Source organism: Bactrocera neohumeralis, unplaced genomic scaffold (assembly GCF_024586455.1).
Source record: "Bactrocera neohumeralis isolate Rockhampton unplaced genomic scaffold, APGP_CSIRO_Bneo_wtdbg2-racon-allhic-juicebox.fasta_v2 cluster11, whole genome shotgun sequence".
Lineage (NCBI taxonomy): Eukaryota > Metazoa > Arthropoda > Insecta > Diptera > Tephritidae > Bactrocera > Bactrocera neohumeralis.
Window position 1 is genome coordinate 19,898,087 of NW_026089624.1, and position 22,579 is coordinate 19,920,665.

At 33.8% G+C, this 22,579-nt stretch overlaps 1 protein-coding gene across 1 annotated transcript; it reads right to left on the reverse strand.

Moving 5' to 3' along the window:
- Positions 1-676: 676 nt before the first annotated feature.
- LOC126766090 (plexin-A2) lies at positions 677-19,807 on the reverse strand. The gene is made up of 9 exons (XM_050483842.1): positions 19,712-19,807; positions 17,939-19,362; positions 12,278-13,523; positions 9,323-11,659; positions 9,066-9,261; positions 8,542-8,928; positions 8,344-8,474; positions 8,147-8,292; positions 677-8,079 (listed from the first exon to the last, which is right to left on the reverse strand). The coding sequence occupies exons 2-9, from the start codon at positions 19,343-19,345 to the stop codon at positions 7,912-7,914; spliced, it is 6,018 nt and encodes a 2,005-aa protein (XP_050339799.1). The 5' UTR covers positions 19,346-19,362; positions 19,712-19,807; the 3' UTR covers positions 677-7,911.
- Between the last annotated feature and the right edge of the window lie 2,772 nt (positions 19,808-22,579).

Here is a 22,579-nt window from a genome sequence, read left to right on the forward strand (position 1 = left end):
CGATACGGTCGTCTGTTGTTATTGATGTCCTTTTTGGTCGAGCGCGAGTTTCAACATTCCTTTTAATATTGAGGGCGTTGTCATATCGAATTTATTAAAACTGGCATAAATTTGCATTTGTTTACTTCACCAAACATTTAACCATGATTGCAGGCTGATGGAGTGTACATATTATTTTGACCATGTGTTTACACATTTACATGTTGAACTCTTGCAGTTACATTTATTAATTACAATGACTTCTATCACGTAGTCATACTGAATGAATTCAAAATTAATTTCCTTGTAACGTAATCCTTGTTACCAAAGAAAATAACAAAGCCAATATAGGTATAGAAATAACTGAATATGTCATACAAAACAAAATGCCAACAAAAAAATTGAAAATGATATTTAATAATAATATATCGTATGTTAAACTTGCTTTATCGTTATTATTACTTGTGTTTTATTACTTTTATCAAATCGTATGCTAAATTGTTTATAAAGATAACCATCTATCAACAATAGTAATACAATAATTTCAAAAAATCTTTGCTATAGAAAATGAATGAACGAATTAATAATGCATCAAACCATAAAAATATAGGCGGTTAAATTAAGAGTAGAAAATAATATAAACGCTAATATATCAACCTTTAACTGACTAATTCACCAAATAATATATCGTTACTAATTACAAAGTTATTACTGGGTTTTATTTGTCAGTTCCAATTACTGCGCTTCGCAAATGTTTTTTCTTAATTATTTCATGAAGTGCTTATAACATACATATATGATATAATATAATACATAAAGATATGGATAATGTTCAGAAGAATGTGTATGATGATATGTATTGCGTTCTAAAATGCAATTCATCTGTTAATTTTGTATTTTCTTAAAGTATAATATCATTGAAATATAATAAGAATTCTGGAAATTAGAAGTAAATTAAAATTTATATATTATTTAATTAAAAAATATACGTTTCGTTTTTGATAACACATTTTTACAAATAAATCGTCTTCTTGTTCATGTACAAGTTTTATTATACAAATTTTACAAAAATTCAAGCCAGAAAAAGTACAAGCAAAGCCTTTTCTTTCAACAATATTTCAACAACCGAACATACCCAAAATTTTCAATATTTCCTCATACTATTTACCTTATTCGAATCAGTGATCTGCAGTGAACAACTTGGCTATGATTATACTCTCAAATTCATGACTCACCGACTCTTCTCACAATTGCATGGCTTGCTTGTGTAATAATGAGTGTGATTATGTCTCACAATCACTTATCGCTTCCACTTGGCTCGAATTGCTTCTCTCATACAATGGTTTAAGCTATTCATTGCATACGTTTAGATGAGTTGGGTGGCTCATAGTTTATTCATGATTACATACAGTCAAGGAAAAAAGTCTACATACACCCATTAATTTTGATGTACCAGAAAATTAGGAGCGATAATTGAAAAAAATATATATATCAACGTTTAAGGCACCAATAACAAATATTATTTGTAGGAAAGAAAATATATTAAAATATATAAAATAGAAAATATTAAGGAAAAACATAATAATAAGCGGGGAAAAAAATCTACATACAGCACGACAACTCTTAACATCGAACCAAAAATTATGCGGAAAGAAAGCGTAATAACAGTTATCATTGATCTCCATATTTTAAATTACAAGCAATGCAATTATTTAAGTGGGCAAAGCGATAATTATAGTGGAGTTCCTTTTATTTTTGTCAATGAAAATGGATAATCGAAAATAAATACACGTTTCAGTTAGAAATATTGTGGTTAATCTCCGAAAAGAAAACAAATCGTATTAAGAAATTGCTAAGGCCGTGAAACTAAGTTGTGCTACTGTACAAACGATCATTAGAAATTATAATAATACAAATAGTACCGAAAATAAGCCCCGAACTGGTAGACCTAAGACTCTCTCAATACGCGATGTTAGTAGTATTATTAAAGTAGTCAACCAGGATCCAAAAATAAGTGCCCCAAAATATCGGAACACATCGAAAAATATTTCAATATAACTGTTAATCCTCGAACAATAAGAAATGTTCTACATTACAATGGATTTCATAGCAGAGTAGCACGAAGAAAACCACTAATTTCAGCCCAGAATCGTAAACTTCACCTCGAGTTTGCTAAAGCCCATCTAGATAAGGATATATACTTTTGTAAACGTGTTTTATTATTATTACTGACGAAAGTAAGTATAATATTTTCGGAAGTGATGGCCGTTCAAAAGGTTGGAGAAAATTAAATACTGCATTTGATCCAAAGAATTTTATACCCTCAGTTAAACATGGTGGCGTTAAAGTTATGGTTTGGGGTACCATTGCGTCGTCTGTAGAGGATTTTTGTCGAGAGTAATATGGACCGTTATCAATACAAAACCAAATTGGAACAAAATCTGAAGCCGTCTGTTGATATCTTGGGTTTGGGAAATCAATGGATTTTCCAACAAGATAACGACCCGAAGCATACTGCGCGCGTTGTTCGAAACTGACTTCTATACTATGCTCCAAGGCAGCTGAATTCACCACCCCAGTCACCAGATTCAAATCCAATAGAACACATTTCTGTCGTTACGTTGACGCGAAACATTAAAAACCGCCCTTATTCGTGATTGGCCGAAATAACATCCAATATAACGGAGAATTTGGTGGCATCATTGCCTCGTCGTCCTCAAGCTGTCATTGATGCCCAAGGTGGACCGACCAAATACTAAAAGATAACAAATTATCATTTTATTCATAATTTTTTTTGAATAATCAGGGGTGTTGTGGAATCCGATAGTTGTCGGAATCAGAATTGAAACCGATCAAAAACGTAGTAGGTGTCATGAATTCAGATATTATTGGTTTGATATTCGAAACATAATTTGTATCGGTTTTGGATGTCACGGAAACCAATTTTATCGGTTTTGCTATCAGAAACAAAGCAAGAAGATAGTCGCTCACAGATTTGAAATGTAAGCTAAGAAACCAAGTCATTTTATTATTTCGAATTAATGTATATTTATTTCTATAGGGGAAACCTAAGTGTAAAACACAAAATGTCTTAATTATTGAGTTTTTGGAAAAAATGCGGATATCTAAAGATATTAGATTTACAAAACGTAATAAATGTAATTTAACACCCAAATGCGTCCTTATCATTCGATAAATGTTATCTCTTAAACTCTTTCTTTAATTCAGAACTCATTAAAAACTTTAATAGGATTGCTACCAAATGTATTCATTTGCATGTTTTGTCACACTACTAAACAGCTGATTCGAATATTCGTTTTGCGTATGTTCGAAAAGACGAAAATCCAATCAGATTCTGTGACACCATTTAAAATCAGAATTGGTATGCAATTCTGACAGCTAAGCAGTTGTCTTGCATTCCACAACACCCCTGAATACTAAGTTTTTGTGGCTGTATGTACACTTTTTTCCCATGAATTTTTAATATTTTTGCTATTATTGGCTTTATTATGTGAGTTCCTTTCTTATTTTATAAATAAATTAACTTAAAAGTGCCTCCCTTTTGTAGTTATGTTTAGGGATCTGGGTTTGGAATGTTAGCAGAGTTTTTTATTAAAATTGAATCGAAATTCCAATTTAAAAAACATAGTTTTGAGCATTAAGTCTATGGACTTCGAGAAATCAACGGGAATAAATATTCAGAGCAAATTACTCTGCATGCTTTCTCAATTTATTTATAACCTTAAAGCAGCTCATGTCAAAACTACACGATATTCAATTGTTCTAATCACTTATTTTCTATCGCCTATTCTATTGCAAAGCCTTGTAAAATATTACAAAAAATCGAATTTCCTTACTTGGTAATGCTTAATAGCCCCGACAGGCGAGCAAAATTAATACGCATTAAGCCACGCTAACGCGCATTGCAATTTTATGGTGACAGACGGCAGATTTGTGCATTTAGACAGCTGATTGTGAAAATTGTTTATTTATTTAAAAAAAAAAAGTGAAATAAAAATGAACAAGAGAAATTATTAATAAAAATTTTGGTATTTTTGGAAAATCAATATAAATTTAACGAAAAAATTTGTTTATTATTAACTTCGTTCAAAGATAATAGAGTGAAATTAAAAGCAATAATTGATTCAAATGTGAAAAAAGTGTGCGAAAAAGTTAAGAATATTGGAAAAATGGATAGTTAAGAATATTGGAACTGTGCGTTGTTTATTTTCTGCCATCTAAAAATATTAAAATTTGTTTGTTTTGTTAATATACATAAACATAATTTAATTAGCAATATAAAACTGCTTACCCCTGATGCTGTAAACGCAAGGGAGGCGGCAGACTTCAAGTGATATCTGTCAAAAAATAGCAAAAATCGGCCATTTTTAAGCAGTGTTGCCTACTCAAATTTGGTAAATTCAGCTAAATGCACGAAATTCTTGTGCATTACAAATTTGCATTAACATGGGTCCAATGCGCAAGTAAATGTAAATTAAGCCCGCTAATGCATATTAGCGCTGTCGTCTGTCAGGTCTATAAGTCCCTTTCTTAAATTGGCCGACTATCAATAGTATTTTAACAGAAAATAACAAAGTAGCTGGTTTGAGATTAATGTAAATATCGTCAACTCTTCGGTAGAGTTGAGCCAATACTTCGACACAATTTCTAACAAATTTCACGAGTGTAATTTTGTGTCAATATGTTTTGTACTTCAATTTTTCGATTAAAAACGATATGCGAAGTAGTTCATTCAGACGTTCCAGCAATAGTCTCTTTTAAATACAATATATCCAAACATATCGACCGTACATTGGCTATATTTAAGCATTTACCACAAAGTAGCACTATTCTTATATCCTATAGCAAAACCTATGAGGGATATTAATATTGAAGCTGTTAAGCATTTCAGCATTGAGGAGATATCAGGCAATATACAGTTTAACACGACCGAACATGTCCCTAAATTCTTCACCTATTACTTCAACATCAATTAGTACACCTTCATTTGCAAGTAAGCTCAGACTTTTTCCCGACTATTTCAAACATGGGTGCGCAGGAAAGTATTGGAGATGAAAGACTACAAATTTAGGTAATACAATGGTGGAAGCAACTTAAAACTAACTTTGCACACATATGAAAATTTGTCCTTAAAATCTGGACTATACCTGCAAATAGTGCGGCGTCTGAACGTATATTTCATAAGTAGTAGAAGTATATATATTTGGAGTTAAATTTTATGTTATCGGATTCATAACTGTAAGAACTGTGAACTCATAACCAAACACTTGTGAGTATTTGCTTAATAGCCCTGACAGACGAGCAAAATTAATGCGCTTTAAGCAACGCTAATGCGCATTGCAATTTTATGTTGACAGACTTGTGCATTTAGACAGCTGATAGTGAAATTTGTTTATGTATTAAAAAAAAAATTAATAAAAATAAATAAGATAAATTATTAATAGAAATTTTGGTATTTTTGGAAAGTCAATATAAATTTACAAAAAAATTCGTTTATTATTAACTACGTTAAAACATAATAGAGTGAAATTAAAAGCAATAATTGATTGTAATGCGGAAAAAGTTAGGAATATTGGAAAAATGGATAGCAAACTGTGCGTTGTTTATTTTCTGCCATCTAAATATATTAAAATTTGTTTATGTCAATATACTTGGACATAATTGAATTAGCAATATAAAACTGCTTACCTCTGATGCTGCAAACGCAAAGGAGGCGGCTTTAAGCGACATCTGTCAAAAAATTGCAAAATTCGGCCATTTTTGAGCAGTGTTGCCTACTCAAATTTGGTAAATTCAGCTAAATGCACGAAATTCTTGTGCATTACAAACTTGCATTAACATGGGTCAAATGCGGAAATAAATGTAAATTAAGCTTGCTAATGCATATTTGCGCTGTCGCCTGTCAGGGCTGTAATACAAGTTAAGCAGTTGACAAGCTAAAACTCTGTCGCTCTCATAATAGTAAGTGAGCAGTAATCACACTTGTAATCTTTCCGTCAATAATTTGTGTGCTTCATACTCAATTTTTCGCAAGTAACTCAAAGTTGTATTTAAATCATTCACTGCAGATCACTGATTCGAACCACTTATGGCTGATTCACACAGAACTCTTGCTTCACATTATGCTCTCGTATGAGTTTGTTTGCATCGAAGCGAAAGGCAGAAAGGCGCAACAACATGTTTAAAAACTCTTATCTTTTTCCGCTTTGCCAAGTAGCAGTCGCCATTTTTATGAGAAGCGTTCATTGTGACATACCCGTTGCTTTGTTCGATTTGTTTGTTGTTAAAGCATGAATTGACACGAAAAGCGCGAAAAGTTGAATGTGCGTGGGCCATTACATTAAATTATTTTCGAGTCCCGGAACATTTTTTTTATTAATGACATACATTCTCATTAATTTAAGCAAGCCAATAACAGCATTTAATTAGACCAGCTTAACAATCTAAGCCCCTAAAGGTGTCGTACACTCTATTCATAGGTGCAATCTCTAAAGGTGGGAAAGTTACATTGTAATAGAATACGTTAAAATATAATTAAATGGTTGTTATACCATCAGATTCTTTACAGTTTTAATATTTCAGGTTAATTTTTCAGTAACTTTAAATGAATAGTGATGCCGAAATTATAAAAAAAAGTCTTAATGTACTCTCACTGTCATCCGAGTACTATAATATATACCTTTTTATAATCATACATAATTACTTATGTACACTAAGTTGCACATTCCTTTGTAGTGAACCTCCCACCTGTCACATAGGTTTTCACCAATTTGGAGCAAATAGATTTACCAATACACTTCTTATTGTTATGATTACGACATACATTCAGTACACATTTACAATTTTTAGACAAATTAGTACAGACAACTATTACTACAATTATAATTTAAAACACTACACACATCCTTAGCAGTACAACAAAATAAATAAACGCGCTCTTATTTATTTTCTTATAGTACCTGGATGTTTAGTATTATTTTACCTAAATATTGTTAAGCTAAATGATTTGTATAATATAAACATTTATTTTACTTTATATTTCATATAAAATCAGTCGTTTTTGTGTTTTTACGATTATTTATGTTCATATGACCTTATATCTGCTATATTAATTTTTTTGTTCGTGATTATGCAATTCCATCTGAAACGGATCGGCAAATAAATGGAAAGATCTAAATCGACTAAAGAAATACTTAAAAAACAGTACTAGTGAGTATCTTTGAGATTTGCAGAAGTTTCAGCAAATTATATATTTGTATGTTTTACGATTTATGTTTACTTTTATAACTGCAATAATAAGTATAAATGCTCAAGGTCTTTAAAACAAACATTAAGAATTATTTCCTTTTGACTTAGCGCTTTTAGTTATAATTAAAAAATTTGATTTAGTATTTGACGTGGTGGAACACGTATACGGTAAACCTGAACAAGAATAGATGCATGGAATTTAGTTCGTTTTATACACTTTGAAGACTTTCGCCAATTATATCCTCAGAAACAAATGTACGCCACCGCATAAGAGAATATAGAAGAGACTAAAACATTTCATATCGTGCTTCGTTGCTCTGATAATTATAAACATTTCAAAGCTCTTGCACACGTACATTAAAAAAGTAATAGTTACATTATACAATTTTTTAATACAAATCTAGTGACGACTTTACTTCCTTAAATTGTTCAGCTTATAGATAAATCCGAATAGCCAAATTATTGCTCGTTATTTGTATACAATTGGTTGTCGTTGTGCTACTAAATGAAGCAAAAGCTTATCAAAGAGCTGGTAAATGTGTTGTCTTTCTTTTCTCTTTTGTTGAATATAAGTGATTTCATATACGTTTGTTTCGACAAAATTGAAGACACCTAACAAAATAATATCGCATACAAAAGTAAATTTCTAAACAGTATACATTTTTACTCTCCTGACATCATGTTATGAACTTGCTCTAATTTAAAGGCAAGTCTCTGTTTTTGTGAAAATTCATCTTCTTCTAATGTTACAGTTAATTGTTCATTATATTTTACAGCATATGTATATAGTTCGTGGAGGGCACAATTTGTATTAAACTCCGTTGTATGTAGCTGAAATAAAAAGTTTCATTATATTAATGGGGGTTAATATATATATCTTTATATATATAATTCATACTCGCGATTCTTCGGCTAACATAGCATTCATGTCTTGATCGGAGATCGATGGCATTTCTCTTATATCACGATAATATCTTTCAACCCATTTGCGATATTCCGGTATATCTTTTGCGTACAACAATTTCGAGCTCGGAGAATCTTTACCTGTTTAAAATTTTGTACATTAATTTGATATAAAATACCTTACGAAATTACCTAAACGATGATCTGATGTTGAGCAAGAGTCCATAAACGTCTGTGCTACAACTGATAAGCAGGAATCAACTATATTTGATTTATGTATGTCAAACACAAAATTTGGATTTTTAATTAAATTAACCCAAAACCTAAAATAAAACTATTTTGTAAACAGAGAGCAAAGATGATCGAGAGAGATCCCACAGATATATTTACCTTAAGGGCAAACTATTACTTTTCCAAGTGTGCACAACTTCGTGGTCGGTTATTCCATGTAGTAATGCTTGATCGTCCAAAAAGTCAAACATATATTTTATTGCTAATGGCAATGCGGAGCCTCGGTGTGCCGTACTAAAGATTGTCTCAAAAAGATCATCGACAAATTTTTGCAAAGTTCCTTTGGTTGCTAACAGACGTGTTAAATATATCTCCGATACCAGCTTATTGACACGTTCACCCTCTTTTTGTATATCGCTATCGTGGTGTTTTACCAAATGCCAAAACTTTATACCATTTTCATGTAAGTCATTATTTAGAGGGCTACCAGCTCGGCTAAACGTTGGTGAGGAAGATGTATATTTCGATAAATTCAATGTTTCATATCTGTGGAAGAAACGCAAGGACCAAAACTTAATTTAATATGTTTAAAGAATATGAAAGAAATATTAATGTAGAACATAGATCAATGTGGAGAAGCCTAAAAAATTATAAAATAAATATTACAATGTTATATAACTTACTTGTGGCACTTTTCATTTCTATCAGAAAGTATTGAAAAGTTGTAATTTGAGCTTTGCTTGGGTACTAAGCTCAGTCCAGCGCCGTCAGGAACATTATAGTGTTGTAGTGTATTGAGTTTTTTCCATTCACTCTCAGTTTTCGAAGTTGTATCTTCATCATATAAAATTACACGACCACTAGCTCCCGTACGCCATTCTGAGAAAATGAAAATATGTATTGCAAGTGAAGGTTATATTGTTAATTTCGCCAGCAGTACCTAAATCTAAGTCATCTCTTCGTGGTCGTTGACTCCAGGGAATGTTACGATATATTGTGTCCAAGCACTTTTCCTTAACTTGACCAATTGTATCACAATCAAGGACCTTGACGGGTACATTTTCGGTATGTGTTGGCATCATATCAATACTATTGCAGAATATTGGCTGTTGTATAATACTAGCATATACCGTCATTGGGCGAAAATCGATAAGTTGACGTATAAGCTTTTCTTCACTTAGCGAGTAACGGGCCTCGTGTGTACACGCGTCAACGGGTCCTTTGTCTACTTGACCTTTGACTGCTCTAAACAGCATATACAATGGTTCGCCAGCACATTCTTTTAAGAACTTATACAGCAAAAAGGTGAACCAAGCACTAAGCATTTTTTCTGCCACACTTTCGGTACGACGCAACAGAAGTTTTGGATGACTTTTCCCTTCAATACATTTTTCAATCAAGTCACCAAGCAACGTTTTTAGTATGTCGGTGCAATATTCCAACTTTGATTGTAGTGTTACCATTATAAGAGAAGCGACGTTGACACGCTCACGCATGGAAAAGTAACGATTCGATTCCAGTGTCCGAATAAAAAGTAATAAAAATGTTTTATTCATTATAAGTTGACCAAACAGGCGCAATCCTTTTTCTTTGCGTAGTAATTCGGGACGTTCCCATTGTAGTACAATATGATCTTCGTGATTTGGAAAAAGAATTTTCATAGCATATGTACGATAGTCCAAAAAAGGTATTCCCCCGGAAGTAAGATCACCTGTTAAATCTGTCATTTCTGTTTGAAGTTCGGCAAAGGCTTCTTTACATTCCGCCGCAACACGAAGCTCTAATATATCCATTTGCTCTTGCATGTTACGCAAAACGCGATTTGATTCTGAAGTTTTCTTTTTGTATGCTACGAGAAATGCGACAAAAATCAAAAGAATCACCACTGTACCTGCTCCGATGCCTAACTGTACATTTTTGCTTAAGTCATGCATTAAATTTGGTGATGCATAACTCAATATCCCAATGCGATATTGCAAAGAATGTCCTATACGTACAATTACTTCTGGACCTGATTCATTACCCGATTCTGTTGCTACTTCTGGTGGAGGGCGGCATGTTAATTGTTGACGAGACAGTGATGTTATGTTACAAATACCTTTGCCAATTCGTACAATTACGTCCGTTTCCTTACATGCGCGATCCAAATTTCGTCCATTAATTGTTAAATATTCACTTTTATAATATTTTATATCCTCTTCGAAATTGTAATATAAAGGATTTGGATAAAGCTCAAAATGATTTTTTTGCTTACTAGAGAGATTTTGAACTCTTAAAACGTTGTCCATAATAAATCCATATTCTAGTAGTTCCGGATTATCTGCATCAAATATGTCATTGCCTGTTTCAATTACAGGAGAATAACATAACATATCCGTCGCCGATTGAACCTTACATTGGCTGTAAAATATTTCACTTTTATAATATACGTACATTCTTGGACTCTGAATATAGTTGAATTGAGTTCCGGTTACAGCGATTTCAATACCTCCTGCTGGAATACCACGGGGTACTTTTAGTTGGCTACTAGGACCTGACGATACTTGATCGATAGTGGGATCCAGAACATACTTAAAATTATATTCGTTAAACTCCCGGGGTCCATTGTCAAATAGCATTTTGAGGCGACCTTCTATGATACCTGGTGAAGGTGCGGTGCGACATATAGCTTCCGTAACATCTACGCTAATTATTTCGCAACGCAGATGCTCGTTTATAAATGCTTGAATTCGGGATCCGGCATTCAAATATTTGCCCACTATCCTTAAGTGAGTACCACCAGAAACTGGACCATATTGTGGCGAAAAATGTGTAATTTTTGGATCAACAAATTCGTAATCCTCTTTAGATTCACCCCTATAATCACCAATTTGTACAACAATGCGACCACTTCGATACAATTGAACACCAGGACTATCTACGTTGCAAACAATTTCCTTAGTATCAACATAGTATTCTGGAAAAGGCATGCAGCTGATACCGGCAATTCGTACGCCTGAATATATATCAGAGAAATTTTTTCCTAAATTAATACCGCGTATAGTAATGTTTGTCCCGCCTTCCCAGGGACCAGTTTTTGGATAAAATAAATGAATTTCAGGATTGGGGCAAGTTTCCATACGATTCAACCAATCCGTTTTACCTTCATTATTTTTATTACATTGTTCTTCAACTTCACACGTATTTGTAGACGAACACCAACCACAATTATATTTTTCTGATAAAGCTAAACACATACCACAGCTGTCAGCCATATCACGACATCTATATATCACAACTAAAAATAAAAAATGAAATATATTTTATATTATTAGTGTTCACTATAAAGCGAAAGAATTTTGATAAATTTAAAACACAGAAGGCCCAAGCAACGCTTGTTCGCTTCTCTCAACAATGCAAACCAAAGAAATGCCATGCAAAACAATGTATTTATGAGGTTAGAAGTTGCCAGAATTGAAAAAAAAAAAAATATTTTTCTCACATTTTCTGAAAGAGTAATATCTTAGAAATATTCTCCAAAAATGTTAAGTAAATCAGAAAAATACTTTTCTATATATTCGATAATTAGCAAAGGGTTCTCAGGCGGAACGTCCTGTAACAGGTATTTATTAGCAGCTGCAAGCGACTAGTAAAATTAAGTATACATCTTTAAATTAGTTTTTCTCAAATTATGTTTTTTGAACTGGTAACCACTGTAGCTCGAGAATCATAGGTTAGATTTAAAACAAATTAAAATTTACAGTTTTTTTTTTCAAATCAAGTCATGTCGGAATCTTAATGATGCTATGATTTCAAAATAATAAAATAAAATAATTTACTGGTAAAAAAATTATTTCAAATTGTAAATTTGAAGTGGTTTTAAGTGAATTTTATTCTTGTTATAAATACTACTTACCATGAATATCATGAGGGTTATCGAGTGGCTTTGAGCCACCCCAGATAACAGCAAATGTTGCAGTTAAATTAGGAGAGCGTGAAGTGTATTGGAACTCCATATTGTCACAATATATAGTATCTCCCAATAATTGTGCATTTAAACTAGTGACACGTCCTTCGATATTAAACTGGCATACAAAACGTGTTTGTACTATAAACTGCCCAATTATATGCACTTTAACTTTTATGGACTTACTAGTCCCAGCAGCAACAAGCATCTCACTACCTTCACCAGTGGCGTTTATAGTTGGACAAAAACCAGGACCTGAACGGTAGCTAGGTCCAATGCGACTAACTCCAGTAACAAGAATGTCATTGCGACAATTTTCAGCAGTGTCATGTGTACATCGATGAGCTTCCACACACCAATCGCAAGGAAATTCCGAAGATACACAGCGAGTACATGATGAATGTGTGCTACAATCAAAAAAAGTAAAATCGGTGGAGACAAGATCTGGTCCATCCTTAGTTCGTACGGATAGTTTGGCGGTGAAATGATGTTTTCCCTGTTCTATTTGTGGTAGCATATCTGTACGTGGAGTTGTGCAATTCACACCATTACGCTTTTTTGTAGCATTCGTAAAAAGTGCTTTTTCTTCCGTAGTAAATGCGCAAACAAGATTTTCTTTCAATTGCGGCAAATGGTCGATAATGAGTTCTAAAGTTCTTGCTGTAGTTCGCTGAAGTTGATGTGGTACAACACTTGTAATTGTAGTGCATTTGCCTGTTTTATAACTAACCCAGTAGAGAGGGTCATTAGCATCGTCTTGGCAACTAGAACGTGGACTACATTTGTTTTCAAGCGAACACCATCCGCAATAGGGATCGCGTGCACCCAAACACTCTCCACACGTTCTATAGTCGGAGCAATCATAAACCTTAACTTTAGCTACTTCATTAAGCGACATTACGTATATAAAAAGATTTCGGCTATCAAAGTGCATATCTGGATTAATAGGAGAACCCACTTTTATTGGTATATCCGCGTACTCATTTGCGGAATCCACTGATTCAACAACTACTTTTTTTAAATGTCCATTTGCAGTGCCAATGAAAACGACCGTATAGCCACTAGTACTTGTAGCCGCAACTGCTGTGAGCCGAGTATCAAACTTGGCTACCGGTACAACGGCAATGGGTTGTTCACCTCCTAATGGCGAATTCACGTCGAGTCCGCAAAAATCCTCGCCAATAGTTTGGAGTTTCTATGAACAAGTGCAAAATAATATTCGTTATTTGTCTGAAGTTATTTGATTAAGAATTTAAGTTATTATAAATGATCTGAGAGTCGAGACGAGTAGAAATTCGGGTGACTGTCTGTTCGTCCATATGTCTATGCAAGACAGAACTTGAGTAAATAGAAGATATCCTGATAAAACTTTGCACACGTGTTTCTTGAAAGAATTGGCAGGCAGTATCATCGGATTATTGCAGTCCCACAAAAGGCAATATTACGATTCTTGGGGCGCCGCGATTTGATGGTACCGATAGATAGAGGAGGTCCTCAGGATTAAAAAATATGTACACATATACCATCCTCAGACGCATAGTTTTCGAGATATTTCACTTTAAAGTTCAAAAATTTGTTAAAACAATGCTCGTCATTTCACTATGTTTAACCCCATTTTCACACATTTTTTAATTAATATATATTTAATTACACTGTAGACATTCGTATATATCAAAAATTTATATTAATTGTATATTTTTTAAGAAAATAAATATACTTTAAAACAATTTTGCACATACGAAGTTTCAAGCGATTTGTGTGTTTACATTTATGACAAATAGCAGTGTTGCCATACTTTGTGTCCTGAATATACATATATCAAACATTTGTTGAAACTATGAATACCCCGGTGTTCGATCGATGAGGGTTATTTTTTTTGAAGCGCGGCCGAAGGCCGCCAGTGCAGAAAGTAGTTCGACACAAAGGAACTATGAATACCCCGGTGTTCGATCGATGAGGGTTATTTTTTTTGAAACGCGGCCGAAGGCCGCCAGTGCAGAAAGTAGTTCGACACAAAAGAACTATGAATACCCCGGTGTTCGATCGATGAGTAAACTACTATATTATTATTATTATTTTTTATCTTTATTTATCAATTAACATAACATAAAAAAACCATTTGTACCATTTTCTTTATATATGTTAAACAGAAAAATTTTTAATAGTTTTTGTAAAAGACAATATGTGGCAACACTGGTATTTGTCATGACATGTAAAGAAAAACAAAACAAAATAAGAGTGAATTGCATGTAAAATTATGGAACTTTGAAGTGAAATATCTCGAAAACTATGCGTCTGAGGACGGTATATGTGTGTATATTTTTTAATCCTCCTCTATTCATCGGTACCATCAAATCGCGGCGCCCCAAGAATCGTAATCGTGCCCCACAAAATGCCGCTAAGCGGAAACCTAAGTATGTTGTATTATGATTAAAAAAAAACAACTGTAATTTGATTCAAGAAAACGCTGTGTAGTCTTAAATTAAAAAAAAAAGTGGGTATGGCCTGCCTCTAATGAGTACAAATCACAAACCTCTTAAACTAGATCAACCAAACTACCTAAGGAGGACTCCATTCGATGACTCCTCAAAAAATATGTGAAATCAGACAGTAAGCACGTCTACACCTCATATAACGGTTATGTTGAAAACTACTAAAGGTGCGATAATTCTAAAAAATAAACACCGTCAGGGTCAATAAACTTTACACTCGAAATGGCACGAAAAAGGCTTCAATTGGAGCCAGTATTAAAATTAGAACATGCACATGGAGTCCTTATCTTTTACACATTTATGCTAAAATGTGGAAATCCTCGAAATTGTATTGTAACCATGCAATACTACATACATATGTATATGCTAATATTTCAACGTCCATCTGATTCTTTCACTTTACAGTTTATAGACAACAATTGGCCGAATACGTTGGCCCCGGTGCCAATTGCCGACTTTTGATCAAAAATATCGGTAAAAGTCTGAGATATATTGTAGAAATTCGAAAAGAATGTGTTTCTGATAATTATGTCTTGGACTGGGACAACACTTCTTTTAACCCTTATGTGAGCACCCAGTTTTAGCCACGTTAATGAGCACCCAGGGTACCCTGGTACCCACCACTATAATAACATACTTTCGAAGTTTGGAAGCGAACGAAATTCTGAAAAAACAATTTAATAATTCTCTTAAGAGAATATTTTAGCTGTGTTTGATTCTTGTCGCCCATTTTATTTTTCTGGAAGAGAAATCGGGATAAGGATTTCACGCGCTCTGCGGGTGGGATGCGGTCAGTTTTCATGTGTTCGAAATGTTTGTAGTTGTGCTAGTATCTAAGAATAGACTCATTTCAGTGACTTCGGAGTACACAGTGACGCTGCTTGGCAATTGTGAATCAGTGAGAAGTGAACAGTTGATGAGAAATGTCATGTAAAGGACGAAAAGTCGACTGCGTTGATGAGCATAGAGCGGCTTTGCGTTAGAATCGACATTATTAACCATCTGGAGAAGAAGATAAGAGCTCAGAATATGAAGATGAGGATTGGCCTCCACGCTCTGCCACTGCAAGCGAGACGTCCGAAAGGGGAGGGGGGAGATGACCAGTGAGTCAGAAGCAGGTACAGAAAATGCCAATGAATACGTTGCGAAAGACAAAACTGTTTGGTGTAAGAAGCTGCCTGAAATTCGACAAACTGCTTCTCACAATATGTTGCAACTGAAAAGTGGCCCTGCTAGATCTACAAAAAAATTGTCCATAGGAGATACATTTAAGCCTATAATCTCAGTTGAAATGGTTGATTTTATTATTCGCTATACTAACCAGAAAGCTCTAAGCGTCTATAAAGATCATAACGCAAAAAATCCTAATTCGAATAGAGCGTGGCGTTCGGTAACAGTGCAAGAAATGTATGCGTTCATTGGGATTCTGATTCGATCTGGCGTCAATAATTCGAATACGAATCATACTATCGATATGTGGAAGAGTAACTCGTATCCTCTTTATCGTGCGGCGATGGGTTTCAACAGATTTCGATCTATTTTGCGTTATATTCGTTTTGATGATACCAACACACGCCAAGCACGTACAGAAATTGACAAAGCTGCTCCTATACGTGATTTATGGACAATGTTCAATGCAAATTTGGGTAAAGTTTACAAACCTACGGAAAATTTAAAAATCGATGAGCAGCTTTATCCTTATCGTGGGAACACAAAATTCACACAGTGCATTCCTTCGAAACCCGCTAAATACGGCATACAAATTTGGTGGATTTGCAATGCTGAAACCGCATATCCCTTGTCGGGAATTCTTTACACAGGAAAAACTGCCAATGTTCGAGAAAAAAATCAAGGAGAGAGAGTCGTCAAAAATTGCAGCTCCAATCAAAGGAAGTGGCCGAAATATAACAATGGACAATTATTTTACGACTTTGTCTCTTGCTAAACACTTGCTCTCATGGAAATTTACAATCACTGGTCCATTGAAGAAAAATAAGCCTTATGTATATACCCAAACAAATGGCTGCAAAAAAATCTAGACCTAAGTAAATTCTCTTCTCTCTTCGATTTTCACGAACGTTCTGTTGCGCTTTGTTCATATGTCCCGGAAAAAAACTAAGCTCTTATTCTTATTAAAAGCGTGCTCGGATTTTCGCTTACCCCTGTCACTGTTGCTGAACAAGAAATTGAGCCTCGCGACAGCTCTGGTAGAAAAAAAGTCACTGGTTCTTGTCACGTTTGCTACCAACTGACAATCAAAAGGCGAAGAAAAACTCGAAAAAATTGTATCGAAAGTAAAATGTCCTGATTGTGCTGAATAATTAATGAATATTCAATAAATTTATGTTGTCAATTCATGTAATTATTTATTTATTATCCCAAGTTATCTAGTTGAAACATTTATCAGTATTGAATCTCATTTACAGATGATTGCATTGTTTTTCATATAGTAGGTACCCGGGTGCTCCAAGCGAATTACCTAATTTCAAAAATATTTTTAAACTTCATAACATTTTTTTTTTCAATTTTGTATACTGAAATAGCTCTGATGAAAGTTAAATCGCAAGGATCCGGAAGCTCAGTTCGAAAAAAAATTGTTTCACCGAATTACTAGCAGAAAAGTGTGGTGGTGGACACCCGGGTACCCCGGTGCTCACATAAGGGTTAACCACATAAATCGTTCGATATGTGAGTTATCTTGCCAAACTTTTATTATCGTTTCGAACAAAAATCGTTGGACGCTAAAAGCTCGACCATGAAAAAAAGCAGGTACACTTGAATTTTGTTTCTAATGGAATCAGTCCAAACCTTCTCCAACCACAATATATATAATATGTTGTCAAAATGTATTCATAAAAGTTATGAGGTTTATTTGAATGGAATTGTTCTAGACATTGGCCTAACCCTCATAACCCTAATATAATGATTTCCGATCCTCTCTGGTTGCTGCTTTCCCCATCAATCTAAGAATGATTTTAAGTGATAACAAATATACATCAAGTATTTTTACTAGCAACAACAATACTACTACTAAATGCTCTCGAATTATAACTTTTATTGCTATAACCTATTAGAAAAATTTTAAAAATCAAAAACAAAAATTGTGCATAATACTTACAGTTGGAACACATAACATATTTGGTGATATAAAATCCAGACCACGAGAGCCAACGCCATTAAAGCAAGATTTGATATTCTGCATAAATTTTCGCCGTATAGATTTTAACGAGTAAATGCATAAAGCTGAATTATCAGTAGATACATTTCCATCTCCAACACTAAATACTCCGAAGAGAACGTCATCTTGGACGGTTATGCCCAGACTTCCGGCTAAATCCATACTCGGCTTACCCAAGTAACCAGCCTGAACTAGATTATATTTAGTACCACCAGTTATACAGTCAATTGGGATTTCTGTGTATGAATAGTAGTTTGAGTCTTCTTGGCAAATACGCACAATTTTCGTTATATACTCTTTCGGTGAAGAATGATAATTGTGTTTCAATTGGGTCGTTAAAAAATATGAAAATCTTTCAGAACTAAATCCATAAACGTAATTTATTAAATAGCCTTCTCGGGCGTACGAATTTATAAAGGTTCTTGTGCCCGTTGTTACTGCCGATGATGCGATTTGAAACATTTTAGTTTTTTCGAGTGAGCGTGATGCTACAGCAGGAATCTCGCTACGATATGGAGAATTATTTGTGTACGTGACACCTACATACATGACGTTGGTGATCGACGGTTGCGGTGGCCCTGGCGCTATGAATGCTACAGTAGATGAGTTTGCATCATTCGCAACAACGGCATCTGGTACATCCTGTTCGACAATGCTAATATTTTGCAAATTACGGACAGAGCACGTGCCTTGAAATAAAGATCCGCACGCAATTAAACGTGAGGTAGCACGATCGATCAGCAGCACCTTGTTATAATTGTCTGTAGGCTTGCGTACGGCATGAGCTGGGCAATCTAAGACAGTGCATTCGACCGAGTCATTTTTTGGGCCGGTTTTTACTGTTTCGTGTAATTCTAGCTGCGGTGAAAGTTGATATAAATAATTGACACCACCCACAAATACTCGTCCAGTGAATGTGTCGACAACCAAATGATTTAACGGTGTATCAAAATTAATGTTATTAGTTATTACGTTGCTATAGTTTTTGGCATCAACAGCACCTCCTTTTCCGCTATCGTCTCCATCACCGAATTGTGCTGAGGCAGATGAAGATGGTGAACTTCCGCCGTTACTATCAGAAAGCGCAGCTTTTAAGCTAGCAGATGTAAAACCGTCGATTATACCGTCGCTATTTTGCACAAGGTCCTGTTCATCGCTCAAAAGTTCTGTCTTGTGAATATGTACCGCATTTAATAAGGAGCTGGCGTATAAAATATCTGTGCCGATGTGATTATTATCATTAATTCTACTACTACTTTTACTTTGGCTATTTTGGGTATTAATGCTTCTTATAGAGGTCACGTAATGTAGCATGAATGCCAGAAGGAACCAAATTATAACCCGCATGATTCATAACATCAAATCTAAAAAGAAATAATTAATACGAAAAATATAAAATCTATATTATCTGCATTGTAACCCATTGAGTAATTTAATTTTATTAAAAATATTAAAAGAATGTATTTTAACATTTTTATTTCATACGATTTATTACTACTGTTTACTGTTGCGGTGATCAGATATAATCAAGTTATAACCAAAATTGAAATCTCGTTACAACATGAATATTCAATTGGCTGCAAATTATTAAATAAAAAACGGTTTTTTTATTCTTGCTATATAAATTTTATAAATTTAAGAAATCAAAACCGAGTTCGGTAGTTCTTTGTCTGAGGTTGTACTGTTTTTATAAAAAAATGGAATATGTCTTACCTTTATAATTCTGTACAAAAAAATAACTTTTTATTTGACAAGGTCACTCTCGAGAGTCTCGAATGATGATATTCCAGTATCGCTATTTCAATTAATTTATTATGTTTCGTTTACTGGTATTAACTAGTAATACATATGAACATAATACACACAACAAGCAGTTAGAAGTTCTGAACGTGTAACGTTATAATATTCTGTATACTCTTTTAAGTAGACGATAATAAAAAAGTCCTAAAACTTTAGACAGATATCTATTCAGAATAGCAGGAATTTCGGTGTAAAAACATACATCAACAGTTTACTTTGACAAGATTTGACCGGCGAAATAAACACACATGACTTTCTTTATCAACTTCCATAAAGGTTACAAGTGGCATACCAAAGTTTAATAAAAGAAGAAAGTAGCCAGAATTTTCAAATATCCATTTATATTGAAGAAATATTCTCTGAAAAATTAAATTAAATCCGACGAATACTTTTAGAGTTATTTGATAATTAGCAAAGGATTTATTTTTTTATGTCCGATTGAATTTAAATGTGTCTCCAAGGATTAGTGATGGTCTCCGCAAGGAGCTTCGGTTAGAACTAGATAAGCATAAAACGCCATTACCTTTAATGTTTGGAAATATGAAGACTAAAACGACACATTAAATATCACATATACTTTTATATTCTACCCTCCATGTATGTAAACATACATAGAGGTGGGTATGCACCGTTTGAATTGACACGCGTACTCCACGCTTATTCTTTATACGTATACGCTGTATGCGCGCAGCATGCATTGTAATTTTTTTATTTTTAGTTACTAATAAAACCTTGCTAAAGCGACATCTTTAATAGGTTATGGGCCCAGATAGCATCACAGTTCGATTGAAAGTGAAATTTTGCAGTAACTTATGTACATAAATTGCAATCGAATTAAGTTTTTGTAAAATACTGAACTTATTCCGTGTCGGGTAACTGTATTCTTCTTCAAAATATGTCTTTGCAAATTGAGAAATTGAGTGAAGAAAATTATGATGTGTGGTGTCTATCGATGCAGTGTTCTGATAACATCAGACCTATGGGACGTCATTTCATCAAGCCTGAATCAGAGACAGAGTTAACACGTTCTACCCGGGGCATTTTTTGCGTGTTCGTATACAGCGCGTGCACGAGAAACCAACTTGTTCGTTTGCGGAATTTTTCTGATGCGCAATTGTTTTCGTTATTGTGAGCAGACAATTTTACGAATTTTGAAGAAGGTGATCGGTTAGTTGAATCGCGATTTCTAAAATATTTTAATAACCACACTTCAGAAAGAACTGCAAAAATTAATTTTGTATATGTTTACTTATTGTCATTCTCATTTTCATTTTAGATACTAAGTTTGAAGAATTATTATTTTTATTTTTGAAAATAACTGAATAACTAAATTTTGTTTTGCTTCAGAAAGAACTACAAAAAAAAAATTTTGTTTATGTTGAAAACGCCTACAATAAATATAAATTTATAATTTCCAATCTATTTTGTTAAATTTCTTTCTAGTATGGATTTTCTAGTATGTCTCATTCTAGTATGGCTTTTGAATAAAAAGTATAAACATTTGTGTACCACCGGTGGTACACACCGCCAGATAAATGAATTTGCCTGTGTACCACCGGTGGTACACGCCGCTCAGTGGGGTAAATGGTGCTCAAAATGTAGATTAATTCCCACAAGTCTTCTAGTTATGGAAAAGTTATTTTTTTTTAGTTAATTAATCATAAAGAAGTAAGAAAATAATGCAATTCGAGTTTTTTGGTTGTTTTTTTTTTCTTAAAAAACAAAAATATGCTGAACATCGGCTTTCTAAATTTTTATTTTTTTTTAAGCTTCAAATTTAATTACAATATATAAACTGTTTCTTGATCACTATAATCATATTCATGATCATTGTCGTCTTCACTTGAATTTTTATCATCGCCTTCATCATCATCGTCATCATCATCGTCATCATCAACTTCATTATTATTGCCACTCTCTATCACGATCAACTCTAATGCTTCTTCGGGTAAATCCTGCACTTTTTTTTGGTAATTTTCTTGTTGTTGATATAACGGGGTCAGAACTGATTAAAAGTCTGTTAAATATGTCTTCATTTGCTTTTTTTCTGCTGCATTTGCGAGAAAAATGTTCTCTAAAATTCTTAAAATCTTTGTTTCGAGCTTCCTGAGCTTCTTCTGATAATTGTCCGATTGGCAACATAGCGTGCGATATTATCTCTGGTCCATGGATAAAATATTTGTGAAGTGTTGGAGGCATGTTATACCAAGGATAACATTTAACGAAATATTTTGCTGTATTTAAAGGGTAGTCACGAAACTTCTGTACCTCAATATCGTGCCCACTAGAAACAACTGCGAGTATTGTATGCATCTTTTTAATCAAATTTATGTCAACTTTAGTAATTGCTGCTGACATCTCGGGATTATGAAAGAAACGTCTAGCTGTATTGCCATCGTTAGAATTCCCAAAGCCAGGTTTCGGTTCGTCTACAATCAGACCAATTTTATCTTTAAATCCTTTTTGAATCCGTGCTTTATTTTCCGAAACTAATAGTTTCTCGCTTTCTGTTCGAGCTTGCCACTTTTTATAGACACTTTATATAAGTGGAGAAGAAATTCAAAGAACCTAATCCACCCATGAAGTATTGAAAGCCCAAATTGTAAATTTTCTGTTTTTACAACTTTCTTCACCATTTCATCAATTTTATTAAAATCTTTCGAGCTAGCTCCACATAAATAACATTTTTGTGTAGATGTTGTTTCTGTTAATGCGTTGCATACTTGCATAGATAAAATTAAATTGTGTTTAACTTCCAAATATTTATTTCCATAAGGTATA

What these genes read in the sequence shown, in the direction of transcription:
- LOC126766090 (XM_050483842.1), bottom strand. Translation starts at nt 19,345, where the DNA reads ATGCGGGTTATAATTTGGTTCCTTCTGGCATTCATGCTACATTACGTG. An exon ending in AAGAGATGACTTAGATTTAG is followed by an intron (nt 9,262 to 9,322) that starts GTACTGCTGGCG and finishes TCATTTTCTCAG; the next exon opens with AATGGCGTACGGGAGCTAGT. An exon ending in TGTTAGCCGAAGAATCGCGA is followed by an intron (nt 8,080 to 8,146) that starts GTATGAATTATA and finishes TTTTTATTTCAG; the next exon opens with CTACATACAACGGAGTTTAA.